At 39.8% G+C, this 19,080-nt stretch overlaps 1 protein-coding gene across 1 annotated transcript; it reads right to left on the bottom strand.

Moving 5' to 3' along the window:
- Positions 1 to 774: 774 nt before the first annotated feature.
- RWDD3 (RWD domain containing 3) lies at positions 775 to 15,041 on the bottom strand. The gene is made up of 4 exons (XM_063427305.1): positions 14,871 to 15,041; positions 8,483 to 8,967; positions 1,011 to 1,126; positions 775 to 896 (listed from the first exon to the last, which is right to left on the bottom strand). Exons 1-4 carry the CDS (start codon positions 14,953 to 14,955, stop codon positions 785 to 787), a joined length of 798 nt encoding a protein of 265 aa, XP_063283375.1. The 5' UTR covers positions 14,956 to 15,041; the 3' UTR covers positions 775 to 784.
- Positions 15,042 to 19,080: the final 4,039 nt, after the last annotated feature.

Genomic DNA, 19,080 nt, shown 5'->3' with positions numbered 1-19,080 from the left:
GAAATTAATCCTGTGTGGAAATTGTCAGTGTGCACCCTTTTTTTAAAAAAAATAAAAGTGTAAGTGAATGGGATAAATAAAAATATTTAAAAAATAAAATAAATAATTTAAATTCAAACATTTGGACCGTATTTAGGGCCCCAAAAGGTCTATACTGAGGGGAAATGTGTTAAAAATGGAAATAGGGGCATGATTGGAATATTTAATCTAAGATAGGTGGGTTATAAAAATTAGAGAAGTTTTGAATAGAGAGAGCTGTACTATGTATGTTTATCTATATAACATACTCGCACGTATGTACACAATACTGAGCCCCTGATTCTGGCAGGACAATTCCAATTTTGGGATCCATCCCTGCCTTTCCAATTATGTTCCCTAGTGTCTTGTATCTTGTGAAACCAGAGAACAAGCGTATCATTAGACACACTTGTGCTGTGTACAGGCACTAGAACCTCGAAGACAGCACTTCCGCAGCAGGGTGGAGGCTAGAGAGTGTGTGTCTCTTAAAGGAATTGGAGTTGTGCATACTTCCCCACACTGGTGTCCATTATTGGCATCATCGGTGACAGGAGTCACGACGTCACCCTCGTGGCCGGTCCATCAATGTGGGGAGGTACCAAGAGTCTCTCAGTCTCCAGCCTCCACTCCTCCTGGGTTATTCTTAGTAAGCATTGGCAATAAAAATCTGGTTTTGTGTAATTTGTTAAATGCTTCAGAAAAAAAAAAGTGGACATCCCTTAAATAAAAAAAAATATATAAGTCTTTCCACTACTGAGAGTTTTTATTAAAAAAGTGTTTGTACAAATTCTGTGAAAACTGTCTTCAAACCTGCCGTTTCAAATTCAGTTTGCAAACCAAGCATTGAGGAATATTCTTTAACTTCAAACGCAGAAAACCTAAAAAAAAATATATATATATTTAAAAAAAAAAAGTGTTGGTTATCTTTTCATTTTTTCAGATGAGTGAAAACTGTATTTTGTATATATTTTGTGAACAATAATGAATTATACCTTTTTTTTTCCTTGGGTAATCTAGATTCCCACAGGATTCTGATCATTCTCTCCTTGCATTTCTTTCCACTCGAATCAACATCTACTTTGCAGGTTTTCTGGAGAACTAAATATTCCTAAAGGATCAATCATATTAAACATATAAATCATGTATTGTCAGGGTATATCGGCAGACATTTTGTGCTACGATAGAAATTAAAATGTATATTGTCAGAGTCACTCTGAACAGAGCAGACTCCATTTTGTTATTTTCAAGCTAACAAAAGACACAAGATTTCTATCCCTTCTTTAAAACTAACCACTTTGCCAGAAGCTAAGGAATGCTTAGTATATACAAACCAAATTGATAAGAAATGAGAACGGGGGATGGACAGACTGTCTAAATGCTAATGGAATATAATTAATTCTAAACCCAGACATTTGTGACAGAGAAGATTAAATAATTTAATTTTACTTTCTATATTGTATAACGTTCCATTGTAATTTAAGGGTCATACTTAGTTTACGAACTGTCATATTAGAAATTATAGCAGATTTGCCAGACACATAGTCTGAAGAAAGCCCAAAGAAACTCTTTGAACTGACAGAAAACTTAAATTATAAATAACCATAAAGATAAGCTAAATTACGTCAAAATAGCCACCAAGAAAAGTTAACTCTTTCCTGGATAGGAATGTTTAGTGGGACGAGGCTGCCCTCTATAGACCAAATACTTAAATTGCTATCTGGAAGGTAACCACACTTCCAGCTTTCTATTGGTCTATCACCTAGTGAATTTTCCCTTTAAAAAGTTAAGACAAAGGGAAGAGAAAGGTATGAAAAGGAAGCAAAGAGGTGAGCAGTCGGGGGCAATGCAGAGAAATCCATGACAGATATCCACTTCAGGGCACTCCGAATTTCTTACACACCAATCACACATCCATTCAGTTCCTGAGACTACCTACTAATCTGATGAAAATATCTACTCAACTGGTAATTATACTGGTTTCATTTAATCTAAATTAATTAACATTTTCTAATAGCATGATATATGACTGGATAAATCACGATCAGATTTTGATATTTAGAAATCTTAGTTAACTAATAAGTATATAGTTATAACCATCCCATTCTGCAGATGGGAAAAGAATAATTATGTATTTATGCGATCTATCACATGTTAGCATATCGTGTATTGATTTGCCCTAAAATAAGATAAAATATCTGTTTAGGCAAGTTAAAATTCTGCTTATAGAACATGGTAGATTACTCTTATTGGATGGTTCCAGGAAATGACTAATGAGCTGGTTTAAATGTTATTTTACTTCAAATTACATGAGAATAGGTCTTAATTACCTAGGAGGTCTAGCCAGCATGGGAAGGGTTATTCTAACTCTCAGCTAAAGTTTTATGGCCTTAAGCTGCAAGCTCTGTGTCTGTGTGTAAGTTTCACTTTCGTTTCTCTGTGAAGCCCATCATAAATCTTCTTGACAATTGGCTGTGTTAACCATTGGAATGCGTATTGCATACCATGTTATACTAGATATTCATTGATTATTATCACGCATGTTACATATTATTATTATTTAATTTGTCACAATAAATTGTATCTATTTTTATAACAAATTGTGATTTTATTTATATGGAATACATTTCACTTACACGATAACGATCTTTGGGATCTGAGAATTGAAATAGTGGGCAATTCTCAACTGTTTACTATTATTATCCCATAAATATCCCCACAGTATATTCCTATATTTCTAAAATAAACAGACATGGTTTACCAAGGAAACAGAGCTGCCTCCCAAAATTGTGTAGCATAAGAGCATTTCTGGGAAGCTTCCACCCTTCCTGAGTAGAATGCTCTCCAGGGCTGTTCCCACCTCCTATAACCTCCGATCCAGTACTAGCACGATATTTAGCATACCACAATACAAAAAGAAAGCAGCCCGATCCTCCTTTTCCTACAGAGCACCGCAATTATGGAATAACTGTTATGTATTAAATTTATGTGTGTATGTATGTAGTTTGTATATTGTATTTTTGTAATATTGTATCCTATTGTAACAATGCAATGTTTTGTGGACAAAGACCCAGGACATTCTTGAAAACGAGTCTCAATGTATCCATTCTGGTAAAATATTTTATAAATAAATAAATTAATGAATCTATAAAGAAAAAAAAAAGCTTCCAATATTAGCAGATCATGGGCACACTGGCTTAAAGGAACATCTCGGACCCCGATAGTACTTCAGCTTGCTCAAAAGAAACTGGCATTTTTATGAAGGTGCTAGGTTTCATCCTCCATACGATTTAGTAAAACAACCAGGACCTCTTCCTTACTCACTTTGAGAGCTCAATCAGAGCAGATAAAGGAATTGAAGGCTTTCCTTACAGAAGTACTGGATTTAATGCTGGTTTATGAGCAGTATTTTCTTATTGCAGCAGGCCCTGAGTCTGAATAGGGAACATGAGGTATCCCCCTTTTTTTTTTTTTTTTTTTAAAGTAGCCTTAAATGTTTTTTATGTCAACTATAGTTTTTACTCCTATTGTCTAATATTTGTATTTTCTGCTTTTTCTGATTGTGTAAAATCACATCACTGGTGCCACCCAAAGGAAAAGGGCAGTCCCACCCGAAGAAATGGCAGGTCAGCCTGGCATGACTGTTCCAGTGCTCCCTGCAAGGTCCTGGTGTCCTGAGTTCAGTTAGTATAATGATGCACTTGCGCTATACTTTTTGGGGACAGCTGACTGGTGTTGCGACAGGATCCTGAAATCGGGTCTGTCTCACTGAAAACTGGATGGTTAGGAGGCCTGTTTTAAACGACGTCATAACAGTTTAAGTGATTGAAAATGGAATTTAGCGTAAGATAAACATAGACAGTTTAATCACTTTCATAATAGTTTAAAGGAGAATTAGGAAAGGCATTTAAAAAGGGCACTGTAGTCCTAAACAGGGCCAATTGGGAGGGATGCCCCTATGTGTTAAATCTACTCGGAAAATGGGCCATTGGTTTAAACAGGCTGAAGAATTATTATTTAGGCTAGTGCCAGTCTAAGATGTGCTGAAAAAAAACTACTTGCACTTCCAAGAGTCCTATTTACAAATAAATACACCTGATATTAAATTTGAATTCAAGTCAATAGCTGTTCTCATCAGTTCAGCTCTATTAACCAGCAACCACGCTTAGTGAATAAATATGCGCAAACATGGGCAGATTTAAAGAACACTGATTTTATCTGTGATGCAGAACTACGAATAAATCAGGCAGATAAAGTCGTTATGTTGGGCTGCATTTGCAGCAATCAGTGTTTTCTAGAAGATGATGGCAAAAAACTATTTAACTCAGTAGGTGAGCAGCGGAGTATTTTAGTTAAAACTGTTGCCTTGAAAGATGTCACATTCATTTTATAGAACATAAAATCTTCAATACAACTAGGATTACAAATCTCGATTTTCAGAAAATAAAGGGTTAATTCACTACACAGCAAGTTTATGTGAGTAATTAAAAGGGAACATTTAGGTCAAAGAAGCCAGTTTGGTAAAGACAAAAATACCCATCTCACTTTAGTTAATAGATTGCACAGATCCGAATAACATATACACAAATCATATGCATTTTAATAACTATAGAAAACATAACAAACAAAATATGTATAATCTACTAAACTACTTTAATACACATCTGAAAAAAGTTACAGCAGACATCCTTACAAACTTTTTGTTATAATGTGCAAATCTCCATATCCGACTTATGGAAAAACATTTGGATGTCAAAAAAGGATATTTAAAGGCAGTAGCATCACTAGTGTGTAGGGGATGCAGTATGTATGTGTAGTGTGTGCAAGGAGTGGTTTCTGTGTGGGACAGGGTGAGATTGGGACTTGCGGTAACAGTTTATATTTTATTACTATAAAAATAATAAGAAAATGTGATTTTTTTTATTGCTAGAAAAGAAATGTATTGCAGTATACTGGTAGCAGAGAATACTTAATGTAGATATTCTTAATAATTATTAATATTATTATATGTTAATAAATCAAAATGCAGTGTATTCCTCCCTCCCTCTTGTTACCTTGTGCCAAGGAGAAGGGGCATGCCTATCCCTGGTGGACCAGTTTGGAGAGCTTCTGGTGTGCACTCAGTGCCTGGTGGAGACTTGGTGTAACGGTTCTCAAGAGCTCCGGACTTATAGTATCAAACTAGCTACATGAAGGTATTATGGAGGAAGTGACTCTAGCAGCGGTCAGCTTTACAACCACTAGATGAATGTTCTCCGACAAATGTAGATATTGTAATTTCTCAGAAACAGCAATGTTTCCAATGTCTGAAACAAGGACAGCATCTATGCACCAAACCCACTATATTAACATATAGTCGTCCTAATAGTAATTAATTTAACTGTTATATGCTTATTTATTGAATTATTATTACATTAAAGCACTGTGTTTGAAAGTGAATCTGTGATAAAAAAAAAAAAAAAAAAGAAAAAACACTTTAAAATCAGCTCAGAATACACCGAATACCATGGGCGTCCGCAGGGGGGGCACTTGCCCCCCCCTGGATTTTTCAGCTTGTGCTGCTATTTTTCGTGTGAAGCTGCATCTGTCCCTGCTTCTTTCTGCTGATTGAAACCGCAGGGGAGCAACACATGCAGCCAGAGACAGCCTACAGATCAGGTAAGTGAGGGATGGGATGGGGGGTTTAAAATAGCCTATAGATTAGGGGAGTGAGGGATGGGGGGGTCAGCCTATAGGTGAGGCATGTGGTGGGGGGGTCAGCCTATAGGTGAGGCATGTGGTGGGGGGTCAGCCTATAGGTGAGGCATGTGGTGGGGGGTCAGCCTATAGGTGAGGCATGTGGTGGGGGGGTCAGCCTATAGGTGAGGCATGTGGTGGATGGGTCAGCCTATAGGTGAGGCATGTGGTGGATGGGTCAGCCTATAGGTGAGGCATGTGGTGGGGGGGTCAGCCTATAGGTGAGGCATGTGGTGGGGGGTCAGCCTATAGGTGAGGCATGTGGTGGGGGGTCAGCCTATAGGTGAGGCATATGGTGGGGGGTCAGCCTATAGGTGAGGCATGTGGTGGGGGGGTCAGCCTATAGGTGAGGCATGTGGTGGGGGGTCAGCCTATAGGTGAGGCATGTGGTGGGGGGTCAGCCTATAGGTGAGGCATGTGGTGGGGGGGTCAGCCTATAGGTGAGGCATGTGGTGGATGGGTCAGCCTATAGGTGAGGCATGTGGTGGATGGGTCAGCCTATAGGTGAGGCATGTGGTGGGGGGGTCAGCCTATAGGTGAGGCATGTGGTGGGGGGTCAGCCTATAGGTGAGGCATGTGGTGGGGGGTCAGCCTATAGGTGAGGCATATGGTGGGGGGTCAGCCTATAGGTGAGGCATGTGGTGGGGGGGTCAGCCTATAGGTGAGGCATGTGGTGGGGGGTCAGCCTATAGGTGAGGCATGATGTGGGGGGGCAGCCTATAGGTGAGGCATGTGGGGGCAGCTTATAGGTGAGGCAAGTGGGGGGCAGCTTATAGGTGAGGCATGGCGGCGGGGCAGCTTATAGGTGAGGAGTGAGGCATGGGGGTGCAGCTTATAAGTGAGTCATGGGGGGCAGCTTATAGGTGTGGCAAGTGAGGCATGGGGGGACAGCTTATAGGTGAGGCATGGGGGGGGCAGCTTATAGATTAGGGAAGTGAGGCATGGGGAGTGTGGGTGCAGCCTAAATGAAGAGTCTGCAAGGAGCAGAAAGGGACAGAAGGAGCACAAAGGTGAAGGAGCAGAAAGGGACAGCAAGGAGCACAAAGCTAAAGTAGGAGAAGGAGCAGAAAGGGTCTGCAAGGAGCAGAAAGGAATCAGAAGGGCGCAAAATAAGCAGAAAGGTAAAGGAGCAGAAGGAGCCAAATATAGAAGAAAAAGAAGACTGTCAAATGAAGGAGAAGAAAAGGAGATTGGAGCAGGAAGGACAAATGAAGTGAACCCTCCACTTTATTCTGGACACCACATCATAAGGCTTTGGTACCTAGGCCTGGCAGGGAAACTTTGGACCTTCTCATCTCCCCAGGTAAAAAAATATCAGTGTTAATGTGTTCACTGTTATTTACTGAGTGTCAGGAAGCACAGAGTGCCGCTGGGTAAGGGTGTCGCTGATTGGCTAGAGCGGTCAGCTGGCCCTCTAAGCCAATCACTAGCTCCCATTCATAAAAAAAGTTAAAAAAACGTCAACTGTCAACTCTAGCCAGTCAGTGGCACCCATGCTTGACGTCAATCTTCACTTCCTGACACTCTGTTTCAGATGTTGAATACCACTGAGCGACCTGGAGCTGGAGGAAGACTTTGGGGTTAAACCATTTGAGAGCAGTTTAACCCCTTAAAGGAAAGAGAGCACCCAGGGGCTTCCTGGCATCATAGCATTTTCATTTAGATGAAGTTGTTATGGTGACCAGAATGTTCCTTTAATTTGCTTAAAGGAACACTATAGTGTCAGGAATACAAACATGTATTCCTGACACCATAGTTGTGAAAACGCTATTCACCCTGGCTTTATGTGATAATGACTATGCTCCTCCCCTTCATGACACTGTCAAAAAGGGGCCAAGCATAGATGTCATTACAATTATGCCCCCCCCTGGAAAAATTCCTGCGGACGCCCATGCTGAATACATCATGTATCACAGAGATACATTTGTATTTAATGAAAAATATCAAGATATACTCCCCCACCATTTCCGCTCCGCCATCTTATGCGCATCGTAGGTGTCACTCTTTGTTTAACACCCACATCCGGTCTATCCTCCATTCCTATTCCAGTTTTCTGTGATTTACCCTGTTTGGGGATGCTTCACCAAGCAGGGCAAACCGCCTGTGTGACACCGACATGCTGGCTTAGTTGTCAGCATGCTGGCATCTGAATGGAGTGACGTCAGACACTCTAATCCTATACTCCTTAACCAGCACTATCAGCTTGTACAACAACCACAGTACATGCGCTGTAGTTGCTATGCTTGGGAAACCAGAAGGAACACCTGTGGGAGGTCTTTTCTCCTCACCCTTGTCAGTCAAATTGTTGGCATAGAGACTATGCCAAAGATATGCCTGAGAGGTGGGAGAAATACCTATTTTTGCATGGGTTTTTCTCCCAATCTATACATTTGTGAGCAAATCTGCTAGCACAACACATAGATAGAATGTTATGTTCTTTCAAAAGAGCATAAATAGTTTGGGGCACGACAGGTACCCTTTAAAATAAATAAGTGTTTAAACTTGAAACATTATAATATGGCAATATTTGCAAATTAATAAAATGTTTATTAAGTAAAAAAAAAAAATTGTGGCACATCACAAACAATTCAATAACTGTTGAAAAAAATAATAATTGAATGGTTTGGTAAAATAATTAAATTCATAAATACAGGTAAAAGAATTAGTGTTCCAAGATGTTGTGTTGTCCATATTAACTCTTTCAGGATCAATATTCCATTTAACCACTAACCTTTATGCTGCTTCTGTCTCCTTGAAGAAGGATCAAAATTATCTTGCCCATGAACATCAATCTTCCACACAACTCCAAGTCAGTCGCCCATTTTTCTACAGTTTTGATATATTTGTTCTTTGCCCTCATGTGATCTAAATGCAAAAGCATTGTCCAGATCCCTTCGTCTGTCACTACGTCTACTGATGGAGGTTGTTGTACATCCAAGACAGATGTTTCAGGTACCTCAATGAAATTGTTGAAATGCTGCTGGGTCCACAGTATAAGTTCATGTATCATGGGTTCTGAGAGATGTATATTTGCTTTTTCCAGTACTTTATCTCTTAGGGTTTTGCACTGAGCCCGTGTAAGTCCTTGGGAGCTGATAGAAAGGTTTGGTAGGCAGGATGGATATGAAGGTGGCAGATCAAATACAAACCGGAGATTAATTTCCAGGTCTGTCGTCCTTCGTGCACTGGTCTGAATTATTATCGTTATTCCAGTTTCTGCAAAACATGGCAACTATTTTTCAACCACTTACAATGCTGTAATCGGACAGTCATAAATCAAGAAACAAACTACATTTGTAGATAGCCGATTGCATTCATCGCCTGCAATCAGTCTTACTGCCATCCACTTTTTCTTTAATATAAATTGAGGATTACAGAGATTATCTGGGATTTTGTATTGAGGAGAACTGCGGTCTACTCACACCTGCCAGTCTGTCTATTTACAAACGTTATGACTATAAATGATATACTTCATCTAGTTTCTCACAAGCAAACGTTCCCATTTATCTAGACTCATATATAAAGTAAACTCATATTAGAGTATTTTAGATAGGTCTGATTACCCACAAAGCTAACAAGGCCATGGCTTTGGGGTGGTAGTAAGGAAAGGGGCGGCATAGTCAGTAGGGAGAAAAATAAATCTCCCTAATGGGGCAGTCCATTCTCCAACCATGGGGGCCCAACGCTGTGCATGAAGAGACAGGAAGCTATGCTGCAGGCAGTGCTTCCCTTACTTCATGCTAGTCTAGATCAGCAAACAGGTGACCCTGGCCTCCTTTTACCTCTCTTCCAGCACCTCAAACAGCTTCCTTGGCCCAGGACTTGTTCCACACAGCACCCCTCTCCGCCTCCACATTCCTGGTACAAAAGCAGAGTAGCCACCGCTGAGTCCATAGATGCTGTAGTACTACAACTCCCATGATGCCTTTGAAACCTTAAGGTACTGTGGTGCTTTACCAAGCCTTAAAGCTGGCAAGGCATCATGGGAGCTGTAGTGTGTGTGTGTGTGTGTGTGTCTGCATGGCTCAATGTGTGTCTGCACGGCTCAATGTGCTAGCATGAATGCATGTGTGTGTCTTCATGGGTCAGTGAATGTGTGTGATTAAGTAGATCATGAAGCGTTAGTGAGTGGGATTAGAGGAGAGGATGGGGAAATGGTATTAAATTTGTAAAGAAAATTAGAATTACCATGGAAGAAGCCAAAGTGAATGTAAATAGCACAGAGAGAGTGGAGAACAGGGGTTCATTGTATCCAGGGGCAGGCAACCTTCGGTTCTCCAGATGTTGTGGACTACACCTCCCATAATACTCTTGCAACCATAAAATGTTGGCAAAGCATCATGGGAGGTATAGTCCAAACCATCAGGAATGCCGAAGGTTGCCTACCCTTGGTATAGACTAAGGAAATAAAAGGGGTGGTTGACGAAAGGAAACAGGACTCCGGCATATAAAGAAAATGTAATAGACTTATGAGAAAAAAAGTAGTGATGTAATAAAAAGGAAGAGAAGATAGCATGGACTGGTATAATGAAGAGAGGAGTATGGTTATAGCATTAAAATATGGAGGATACATACACAAGGTAGGAGAGTTATATTTTATTAATACATACAAAGACAAGCATGCACACCATCACATAGCTATATATACACACACAACAAATCATCACTAGTACCCACTAGAGAGATGCTATGTGAAATGTATTTACCCATCAAAATGAGCTACTTTTATCAGCATTTCTATTAGGTTATTAGTCAACAAAGCAAACAGAGCCACCTCCGAATGTAACTGTTGAGGCTGTAAGAGACATTTCATTAGCTAGTCTTAAGAAAACTCTAATTCTTCTACAGTAGACGCTAGTTAATTCACTCCCTTAGAAGTGTGTTTAGGTTGAAGATCTATGTAAAAATCTGTCATGTTCTAGCGCACACGTACATTGCACAATATACAATAAAGCCGAACGATAGGAAGTCCTGATTCTTTGTGTAGTTTATTTCACCTTCGCAAATAGTAACAAACAGACAGTAGCGGGGAACTGTTTTCTAACAATATTCAGTAAGCCAAGCCAGAAGCTTTTGTGTTATAACAATTGCTTAGTTCATCTGATTTGTGACCCTTTTTGCTGAATTGTACTGCTATTTTGTCATACTGAAGTATGTGTCATACTGCTATCCTCACTTTAATTTCAAGTCACTGACCCCCGTCCCTTTATTCCGCCGAGCGTGTAATTCTTTACAGAGCACTGTAAGTACACTTCCATTTCGTGGTCATGAACTTCAGTCAGTCATTTAGGTAGACTCAGCCGTGGATTTTACGTTCCGAGCCGTTTCAACCACAAAATAGTAAAAAAAATATCCAGAAAAAACTAAATTAAAGAGAGTGTTGTGATTGGTAGTTTTTCGATGGTCATAAAAAAAAACGCTCATTTTTGGAAACTAAAGGAAATATTGCCTATTCAATGTTAATGTGGTTTTACAACGTTTTCCAACAGACAGTTGGGGAAAACCTGGCAAAGCAATATTGACATCAGCCTTATACTGCCATTCAAACATGAAGAAAACACTGATACAGTAAAATGTATCTAAAGGAAAGGAAAATAAAAGTAGAAATAACCGTCAGGCATACGATAAACTCTCCTACAGCTCACTACAGGAGCATGGATTAATCTCCAACTCCTCCCCCGTCCCCCCGTCCCCCAGTGCTTCTTCAATGTAATTCTCACACAAAAGTGGAAAACACCAAATTACGGTTCAATTAAAATCAGTTATTAAACACATAATATCTTGCTTATCAGTACCCATCACGTTAACACAAAACCACAGGACAGTAGACACAATATTCATAGTAATAAAAAATAAGAATGCTAGGAGCATAATTTATTTATTTATAAAATATTCTACCAGGATGGATACATTGAGATTTCTCTTGTTTTCACGTATGAAATATGCGTCTTTTGTATACTTTAGATACATTTTATTTACCCATGAATGAGTGTCAGCTGCACAAGTATCTCATTACATTACACGGCTAGCTTATTTCTTTAATAGCTCCATCAGCAGTTATGTTCTTGTCTTGATGTATTACAAGCATACCAGTAATGCTCAAACAAGGAGGCGAACCAAGAGAGCCTAGGGGACCCCTAATTTTTTGTCAAGCTACTTGTAAACAGTTAGACACAGAATAAGTGCACAAGGCTCAAAGTATACTACTTTGCGGGCTCTTGACTTATACAGCCTCTTTAACGCACACCAAGTACAATAAGCACACGTTCTAAATGGAACGTTTCTGGGAAATAGATGTTACTATTAAATTAATATTTAAACACTATAACCACTACAGCGCACTGTAAGGTAATCCCTACCAGTCTGCTGCCGATTTCTTTACCCCTTAAGTTCTTGAAGTGCGATAATACCAACACCAGAATTATGTTACTTACTTAATGTCAAAATGCATCAAGCAATTTAGTACTCATCCCTCCAGAACCAACAGCTCCACTATACACGTGTGCCGTAGGTTTGCCATCAAAAATCTACGCAATAAAATGCACTACATTTAAATTCTAAAGATATGGCATATCTGCAACACACACACACACACACACACAAATGAGAGAACTCACTGGATTACAAAATTCAAAATCGTGTGTTAAATGTAGCAAAGATGATCAACATTTTGACCTTTTGGATCTTGATAAAGACCGAAAGGTCGAAACGTTGATCATCTTTGCAACATGTAACACACAATTTTGAATATTGTAATCCAGTGAGTGCTCTCATTTTTGTATTGGAATATACTTTCTGCACTGTGCATGTAGCACCTTGGTATATATATTATTTGGTTTGTCATATTTAGTATGAGTGGTAGACTTACTGAGTTTTGTCTAAAAGGTAGATAGATAGATAGACCACTCTGAAAAAAAGTGCCACATGTCTAGCAGTAGAAGGGTCACGTTATATAGACATATTAAAGACTCATTTCTGTTTTTGTACATTACAAAGCACGAAACATCTCTTATAGTATAATATCATTGTTTGAAAGAAACACGTGAATTATCATTCTGTTGACATTTATTGTTCTAATAAAGACAGACCTCATAAAAATGTGATGACATTTTTTTTGTTAATGTGTCTTTATCAGCATATTTGTTAAGAACATTCAGAATGGAAAATCTCTAATGGATTAACATAAAATGCAAACGTGGCCAAAATTCAAATATGAAAGAAGGGAAGAAGAAAAAGCCTATAAAACTATAAAAAAATATATATAAAATAGCTTAGTGTCACCGTCAAACTATATAGCATTTGGATTGCTTCATCCCAGAAATAAAACTCGTTTGCTTGTTGTTTGTCATTTTTTTTTGCAATGTAACAGTGTTTGTTGCAGTGTCATATTGCAAATAAGAATAAAAAGGTTTATGCAAACCCTACTCTGGGTTATTAAATGATACTCTGAGGAATACCAACATTTCAAATGAAGGGGGACACTTAATTAGGAGTGAGGTTGTGGCCAGGAGCACGGTAGTTCTGAGAAACTTTAGGCCACTTACCAATAACAATTTATGCATCTAAAAAATGTAAATTAGAACAAAATGGCTGCAGGTTCAGTGGCCTATTACCATAACCACTTATATAAATCAGAGTGGTTATGGTGCCTTGAATGTTCGTTTAAAACTACATTTGAAAACTTGCTTTATTCCAATGGTGAAATACCAAGGATCGCAAAGGTTGAGAGTGCAAACAGGACCTGTGTATCTCTTATATACCAGGTGGGCACAGGCAAGGCAAGATTTGGTGAAGATTACAGGATTTTTGTCTCCAGATGTTCCCAGATTAAAGGGACACTCCAGTGCCAGGAAAACAATCCGTTTTCCTGGACGTGCAGGTCCCCTCTCCCTCCCACCCCCCATCCCATGTTTCTAAAGGGGTGAAAACCTCTTCAGTGGCTTACCTGAGACCACCGCCGATGTCCCTCGGCGGTGGTTTAGGTTCCGCCCATGCTCCTCCCTGCCGGCTGATGAGACCAATTGCACATGCACGGCCGCCAGCGTGTTGAGACCTAATGTGCATGCGCGGCATTAGACCTCCCTATAGGAAAGCATTGAAAATGCTTTCAATGCTTTCCTATGGCGATTTTAGCGACACTGGAGGTCCTCACATAGCGTTGAGGACGTCCAGCGACGCTATAGCACAGAAAACCTGTGCTATAGACCAGGAAGTGCCCTCTAGTGGCTGTCTGATAGACAGCCACTAGAGGAGGAGTTAACCCTGCAATGTAAATATTGCAGTTTATGAAAACTGCAATATTTACAGTTGCAGGGTTAAGGGTAGTGGGAGTTGGCACCCAGACCACTCCAATGGGCAGAAGTGGTCTGGGTGCCTGGAGTGTCCCTTTAATTATATATAGCAATTCTGGCTAGGATGTATTGAGACTTCCACAAATAAATCCCACAGGTCTGTTCCCATACCTCTGAGTCATGCGGAAAGCAGGACTGAAAGTGATGGTCAGAGGGCAGGTAATGGGTGCTTCAGCCCAATATTTATGAACCGGTTCAGGCAGCCCTACAAACCAATCCAGTTGAGCAATGCAGTACTCTCACATGACGTGCTTGTATTGCACTGGAATTTTTCTGGTGTGCCTAGAATGCTTCACAGGGGTCCAAGTCAAGACAGACCGTAGGGAGGTCCGCTATGCTTTCTTGCAATTTTTTTCTGCAAATACTTACTGGCTTCCAGGCGAAATGGATGAATAAATTAAGATGGAAGAATAAAAATACAATAGAGGTTAAAATAAGTAATGGAAGATTAATATTTTTAAAAAAAAGGAAACTAACCAAACATTCAAAGGCAGTATAATTTTTTTTATTATTATTATTATTATTTTGTGTTATAGTTATCTAATTGCAAATACAGCCTTGCTAAATTAAGTGCAAGAGAGAGAGATATTAAAGGGTTATATAAATTTATTTTTTGACAGGCTGGGGCTGTTACCTTCTACTATGAAATACCTCTCCCATCACTCTGAGCAAGCCACTGGAGTAACCCAAATCAACTTAAAGCTGTAAGTATTTATATGCATGCATATGGCATTGGCAGCCTGTATAACATATAACTATTTCATTCACCTGAATGTGAGAGCACTTCAAATTCACCTGCCTCGCAGTATATTGCTGACAGGACTGAGATCTCCTCCAGTGCAGCCTCAGACATCTCTGCACAGGATAAAAAGCTTAATTTCAGTAAAATGCAGAGCTCAGCTCTTGGTAAGTGCCACCAGCTCTTTAAATCTACTTCCCTTTCCGTCTGATCTTCAAACGGCAGTACACCATATTTCCACTAGGTGGCGATGTCACTGCAGATAAACATGTTATTACGTACGGTATGTTCAATAATAGCCGCTAGGCGGCGCTGTTCGGTAGTGATTTTTATGGAAAGTTGAATTACAGGTTCATTAGTTTTGTCATTGCTTCTCTGACCTATGCACTGTCCTTGTCAATTTTGGATCCACTGTAATTAGTTCCATTACAAAAACAATCAAAGAATCTTAACTCTGTTGGCAATATTACACTTTCCATACTTGTCAAAACTTAGTATATCTTTTAATTCATTATTTCTTCATAGAATCCAACATTTCTAACAACTTACTAATTACATTATAGTTTCCTGTAATTAACACAAAGTTCTAGCAGTTATGCAATGCAATGACAATCCTCATACTATTTAATGCCTCTCTTTCAAATGTCATTAGTCTAATACTTTTCTTACCTTTTGTGTCACTTTATCCCACTCCCTCTAGCATGTAAGCTCATTGAGCAGGGATCTCAACCCCTCTGTTCCTGTGTGTCCAACTTGTCTGGTTTCTGGTAACAACTACATGTTTGTTCGTCCACACACTGTAAAGCGCTGCGGAATTTGATGGCGCTATAAAAATAATAACATAATAATAAATGCAATTTGGATCAACCTTCACCCTATACAGAAAACAAAAAAAGACAAATGTAACGCTCTCCTGCAGACTTCTGATGCACAGGACGGCAATTGTCTAAAAATGCTGTTTATTAACTTGAAACAATAAAAAAAAACACCAGGCAAGACATGCAAAATTGAACTGTATAAGATGAAGGTAATATTGTAACCACAAACAGTCACAACAAGAAAGGGAAACCCCAAAAAAATAAAGGGAAATACTCAGTAAATAGAATGCGAAGACGCTTCATTTTACGCGTTCTATTTACTGAGAGATTTTCCTTTTGTTTTGTTTTTTGTCACTTTCCTGTTTTGACTGTTTGTGTGTGTACGATCTTACATTTCTCTTATATGCTTATATTTTGTTAGTCCAGGCCCGCGTTTCATTGTTCTGGATATTAAACAGCATTTTCATACAAGTTTCTTCCAGTGTATCAGAAGTCCCAAGGAGCGCGTTACATTTTTATTTTTTATTTTATTTTTTCATATATTCACTGTTTTTGGAGCTTTATTTACCAGCACCAAAGTTTGAGCTGTGAGACTATAACCTCTATTTATATAACTGGTATGTGAGCGCTCCAATTAATTATGCAGATCTACATAACAATCAAGATGAAAATATCAATAAACTTAAAAATGACCAATCTCGCCGAGATCACCACAATGACCACCATAAACCACAATTGAATGTACTGGGTGAGTCTTATCTGAATCAGAATACTCTACACATATATATAAGAGTATAACAAAATATCATTTATTGTATAATAAACCAATCATAAAAAATGAAACAACATCTCAAAACGTCCAGTATCAGATGTAATCGTGATGAATAGTAAGGGGCCCCTTATTCATATTCTTGTCGACAAAGGACTGATGTAAAAAATCAGAGATGTGCACATTAGCATAAAAACTATATGTGAACTCAAAAAATACATTTACATTTTGTTATAACCTCTATTTATACATTTAATTGTTTTCTTTTTTTTATGTTCAATTACACCGAGGAAGCATTTCTTTGCACTTTGTTATATTCCACCTTCACGCTAGGCTGGATTGGTAACAATCAGTTTACCTATTAGTCACTACAAGTTGGGCGAGGGAATGGGAAAATGCACAGACTTTATTTTGGTTAGTAGGCAGTATTGGAGAATCTTCTCTCTATAATTATAACTGATCTTACACCTTCATCCAATTTTGTAAGGGAATGGGCAGCTCATAGGGACTTTGAGACCCCTTCTATTAATGAATGAACATCAAACAACTGTCTACATTGTGGGAATGGTGAACCCCTCTTACTGCACTTAGAGCACAGGTTCCCTGTGAATCCAGTAAGGTTATTATTATGCAAAGTATGAGTAATGCATAACTCCCAACTGTCCCGAACTCAGCCAGACAGTCCTGAATATTTGGTACAATCCTTTATTCTGGGGACACAAGGTAAACATCTACAGCCAGGATAGGCAACCTTCGGCACTCCAGATGTTGTGGACTACATCCCCCATAATACTCTTACGCCAATAATCCTTGTAAAGCATCATGGGAGGTGTAGTCCAAAACATCTGGAGTGCCAAAGGTTGCCTATGCCTGATCTACAGAAAGTGCAATATCTGCTAGTATGACCAAAGTAAACTGAAAGCAATGAGCCCATGGACAAGCTCTTTATGAATGCCCTGTGGGTGTGCAACCTGGATGGGGCTAGCCAGAGAGTGTACCTGGCCTCTACCTCTCAATATATGGAGGTATGCCTAATAACAATAAACACGCAATAGCTATATAAAGCTGAGGAAGAACTGCTAAGAGTGGGGGACTGCAGATTACGCCCCCAGTTTGGCTTTCGTCAGTAAAATTTCTAGGTGAAGTGCAGGGTTACAGGTGCTGGCTCCTCACAGAGGAGGTGCTGATTGAGGACAATTCATGAGGACATAAGGATATGAGGACAATTCAGCACCTCCGTGCATAGGGTGGAGACACTAGATGGTTTTGCTGCCTACTGTGCAGCACTGCCCCTTGAAGCACCTGAGGAGTGGCCACTGGAGGTGTCCCTAGGAGGAAATATAAACACTGCCTTTTCTCGGCAGTGTTTGCGTGAAAATGATTATAATCACCAGAACAACTAGATTAAGCTGTAGTTGTTCTGGAGACTATAGTGTCCCTTTAAGGCTTCTAGGGGAACACGGAGATACTCATTGACCAGTACTCAAATAGTTGTTTTTAAACAGTCCTCACAGCAATATTTTGGAACTAAAAAACAAACTAGAAACTCCTGTTTCTTCATGCTGCATGTTTACACTGTGTAATATTAGCAGCGTTCACAACCTGTATTAAAAATAAATATGAAATGTTATTGTTACAAGCATGAAGATTTGTACTGCCCAGGTTTTTGCTGTCAAATAAATAATTATAATAAAATATAAAATGCAACTCCTGTTTGACACAGTTTGTTCCTATGTTAGTGCCCTAGTGTCAATAGAAACCTTGCCTCTTTTATTTGTTTGCAGCCAAGACTCAGTTTAGTTTTGGGACTCTGTAGTAACAAATTGGGTCAGGAGAGGACAAAAAGATAATTAGGCACATAAACAGTGCCCAAATATCTCCCTTCGAGTAAACGGACAATTATCCTTAAGATGTCAGCAGTTTCGGTTGAGCTGAGATGAGCTGGGAGGGTTTTAAAAAAAAAAAAAATGCAACATGCCAAAAGGTGTCTGAAAATTCTTCCAATTAATTACATTCCCCTTTCTGTTAAAAAAAAACAGACAAACCCAAAACATGTTTAATCTTTGCAGGCAATCGTCAAGGCAACTTAGAATCCCTGCCTACATTACAGATCATTATATATCTCAGTATCATTTTATCATAGGACTTATAGCTGCAGTCATTTGTGAACATTGCAGCACCCAGGGGTGGGCTGGGCCGGGGAGCAGGGAGGCAATTGCCCCCCAGGCCGCCCTAAGTTCTTTTAAGACCGGCCGCGGCGGGCCGGTCCTAATGCTGCAGCCGCCTCAGCGCTCTGTAAAGAGCCTCAGGCGGCTGCAGTTGCTTCTACCCTCCCCTCCCCTGTAGCGTGGCCGAGCTCCTCTCCGGTCCGCGGTGCCCGGCCGGAGTGATAGGAATGTGCACACTCAGTGTGCACTTCCTGTCAGTCCGGCCGGTTACAGGAAACAGAAACTCCTGTTCCGCGCGGAGTTTCTGTTTCCTGTAACCGGCCGGACTGACAGGAAGTGCACACTGAGCATGCACCTTCCTATCACTCCGGCCAGGCACCGCGGACCAGAGAGGAGCTCGGCCACGCTACAGGGGAGGGGGTAAGAAGAAGGGAGGGGGGGAGTAAGAGGGGAGGGTGCGAGTAAGAAGAGGAGAGAGTAAGAG

Source organism: Pelobates fuscus, chromosome 7, assembly GCF_036172605.1.
Source record: "Pelobates fuscus isolate aPelFus1 chromosome 7, aPelFus1.pri, whole genome shotgun sequence".
NCBI classification, from domain to species: domain Eukaryota; kingdom Metazoa; phylum Chordata; class Amphibia; order Anura; family Pelobatidae; genus Pelobates; species Pelobates fuscus.
This window is presented reverse-complemented; position numbering and strand designations above follow the sequence as displayed.

Excerpts from the sequence above, each read along its gene's own strand:
- RWDD3 (XM_063427305.1), bottom strand. The coding sequence starts at position 14,955 with ATGTCTGAGGCTGCACTGGAGGAGATCTCAGTCCTGTCAGCAATATAC. Across the intron at positions 8,968-14,870 it reads TGAAGTGCTCTCACATTCAG|AAACTGGAATAACGATAATA; the intron begins GTGAATGAAATA and ends CATGTTTTGCAG. Across the intron at positions 1,127-8,482 it reads GAGACAGAAGCAGCATAAAG|GAATATTTAGTTCTCCAGAA; the intron begins GTTAGTGGTTAA and ends TTGATCCTTTAG.